The following is a 2,500-nucleotide window of genomic DNA, read 5'->3' as shown; positions in this document are numbered from 1 at the left end:
CGTCTGGCAACTATGGGAGCTAGGGCTTTCAGTTTTGTGGCTCCCAGATTGTGGAATGCTCTTCCCCAAAACATCCGTCAAGCATCCTCCCTTCTCTCCTTCAAAAACCTCTTAAAAACACATTTTTTAAAAGCCAGTTGCGCTCATGGCGGGTTCGCTATTCACATGGCGGAATGTAATTTTTCATTTTTAAAAATGTTTGTGTGCTGCTGCGCGTCCCTGTATGTGTAATAAGCAAAGTGTACGTGCGTTGTGAACCCCCCCTTAGGCGCATATTACTAACACTCTTTAAATAACAAAGAAAAAATATTGCTTTAGACCAGGTAGGAGTTGGTCTATGGCTCAGTCAATTTCAGTTCCTCAAAGTAGCAACACGCCGACAATGGACCTGAACACACCTCTTTTTTAGACCAGCACGCCCATGATAGCAAATGCATTTGCTATTTAAACAACATGGCGCAGGACGGGAAAATAAGAACTGCGTCGGGCTAAAACTAGCAATACTTGCGCCGTGCCTTGCATTGCGCCAGGTGTATGATAGGGCCCCTAATCTAACTTTGTAAGTGGTCTCTGTATATTACTCTCAGCTCTTGCTATGGGTTCTGTCTTCTGGTATTGATGTTTATTTGTTTCTGTTCCTTAAACCTGACTTGTAAAGTGACCTTGGGTGTTGGAAAGGTGCTATATTAATAAAAATTATTATTACTTTCGTAATGCCAATCCAGCATCTATGGTTATATTCATGGTGAGAACCAGTTAATCCATGTACAAGTCTTGTCTTTACACACACATCCAGGGTTAATTTTCAGTTAACCTAACCTGCATGTCTTTGGGCTTTGGAAGGAAACCAGAGCACCCGGAGTAAACCCACACAGACACAGGGAGAACATGCAAACTCTACACAGAAAGGCCTCCTGTCCTTGCCAGGGCTCAAACCAGGGACCTTCTTGCTGTGAGACAACAGTGCTAACCACCGAGTCACTCTCTGTGTGTGTGTGTGTGTGTGTGTGTGCGCGCGTTTTTGTGAGAAATGAGGACATAAATGGTGTGCGTGCGTGTGTGTGTGTGTTTTTTTTACCGGAATCCTCTCTGCAGGGCCAGCGGGGTTTGTGACAGGATGGACAGTGTGTCGATCACCTGTCAATCACGAGCGTTCGTTAGCATTACATCACGATCATCATCATCATCATCATCAATCACTCTCTGAGAGTTCAGACCTTCGCGAAGTCCCTGACGTCAAACAGTTCGAAGGCCTCAAAAAGTTCATTCTTCCTCATGCCAAATTTCTCCTGACAGGCACACAGGAACGTCCTGATGTTCTTCAGACACAAGAACTACACACACACACACGATTAAGCATTCACAGAGAAATAAAGAGAGAGAGATAGAACGATAGACAGACAGACAGACAGACAGACAGACAGACAGATAGATAGATAGATAGATAGATAGATAGATAGATAGATAGATAGATAGATAGATAGATAGATAGATAGATAGATAGATAGATGTAATGAATGAACAGTGCTGGGTAGATTACTTAAAAAACTTGTAGTCCATTACTGATTAGAAACTACACAATGGCAATTGTAATTAGTAACGTGCCGTTCCATAAAACTGAAAGACTTTGTGAATGTATATAAGCAATAGAAAGGAAAATTTAACAAACAAAAAAGAAGAATAAGGGCCAATCAGTACATTATGAATAATTTACTGCCATTGTGTAAATAATGTGTAATCATGTAATCTAGTCTGATTACAAGTATTTTAAATTGTAATTTCATCTAATTACAAGTACTTAATTTTTGGAATCTGATTACATATTCCAGATTACTTGTAATCAGTTATTACCCAGCACTGCGAATGACTGAGAAAAAGACAGAGATAGATAGATTTTGTTTCATATATTGTGAGTTTACATTTCTCAGTATATGTCAGACTGTCTACAGTTAATATACGTGTTACAGACAGTCATAGCAAAACTGTGTGTGTGTGACACCGAGCAAATGCAGAAACAGCATCTACATCTGCATTTAAAGCACTTCCTGAGTCACAGCCTTGTGCTGCGGGCGTGTGTGTGTGTGAGTGTGTGTGTGTGTGTGTGAGTGTGTGTGTGTGCGTGCGTGCGTGCATGTGTGTGTGTAGGAGGAAGTTAAGCCGAGAATAAGGAAGTGTAATGTAAGACTGTACATGAAACAAGTGCTGTAAACTCATCAGAAACACACACAATAAACTTTCTCAAATCTGTGAGTGTGTGTGTGTGTGTGTGTGTGTGAGAGAGAGAGAGAGAGAGACAAGTTTACCATTAAACACCAGTGACCAGTGACCACAGTGTTTGCCATGTTCAGCTTGGGCTTTTTCTTTCACACGCGCACGCACACACACACACACACACCACTCATACACACACACACACACACACACACACTCACACCACTCATACACACCCACACACACACACACACACCACTCATACACACACACACACACCATTCAGATC

General features: G+C 41.7%; 1 protein-coding gene across 1 annotated transcript in view; it reads right to left on the bottom strand.

Annotated features, from left to right (window-relative positions):
* LOC107571792 (proto-oncogene vav-like) overlaps positions 1-2,500 on the bottom strand; it is a 25,383-nt gene that overhangs the window by 22,347 nt on the left and 536 nt on the right. Inside the window, exons 3-4 of the mRNA XM_016258165.1 lie at positions 1,218-1,334; positions 1,079-1,137 (exon numbers count right to left, since the gene is read on the bottom strand). Of these exons, the coding sequence (XP_016113651.1) occupies positions 1,079-1,137; positions 1,218-1,334 (176 nt within the window). The remainder of the gene's footprint in view (positions 1-1,078; positions 1,138-1,217; positions 1,335-2,500) is intronic.

Source organism: Sinocyclocheilus grahami, unplaced genomic scaffold, assembly GCF_001515645.1.
Source record: "Sinocyclocheilus grahami isolate Dianchi unplaced genomic scaffold, SAMN03320097.WGS_v1.1 scaffold1652.1, whole genome shotgun sequence".
Lineage (NCBI taxonomy): Eukaryota > Metazoa > Chordata > Actinopteri > Cypriniformes > Cyprinidae > Sinocyclocheilus > Sinocyclocheilus grahami.
This window is presented reverse-complemented; position numbering and strand designations above follow the sequence as displayed.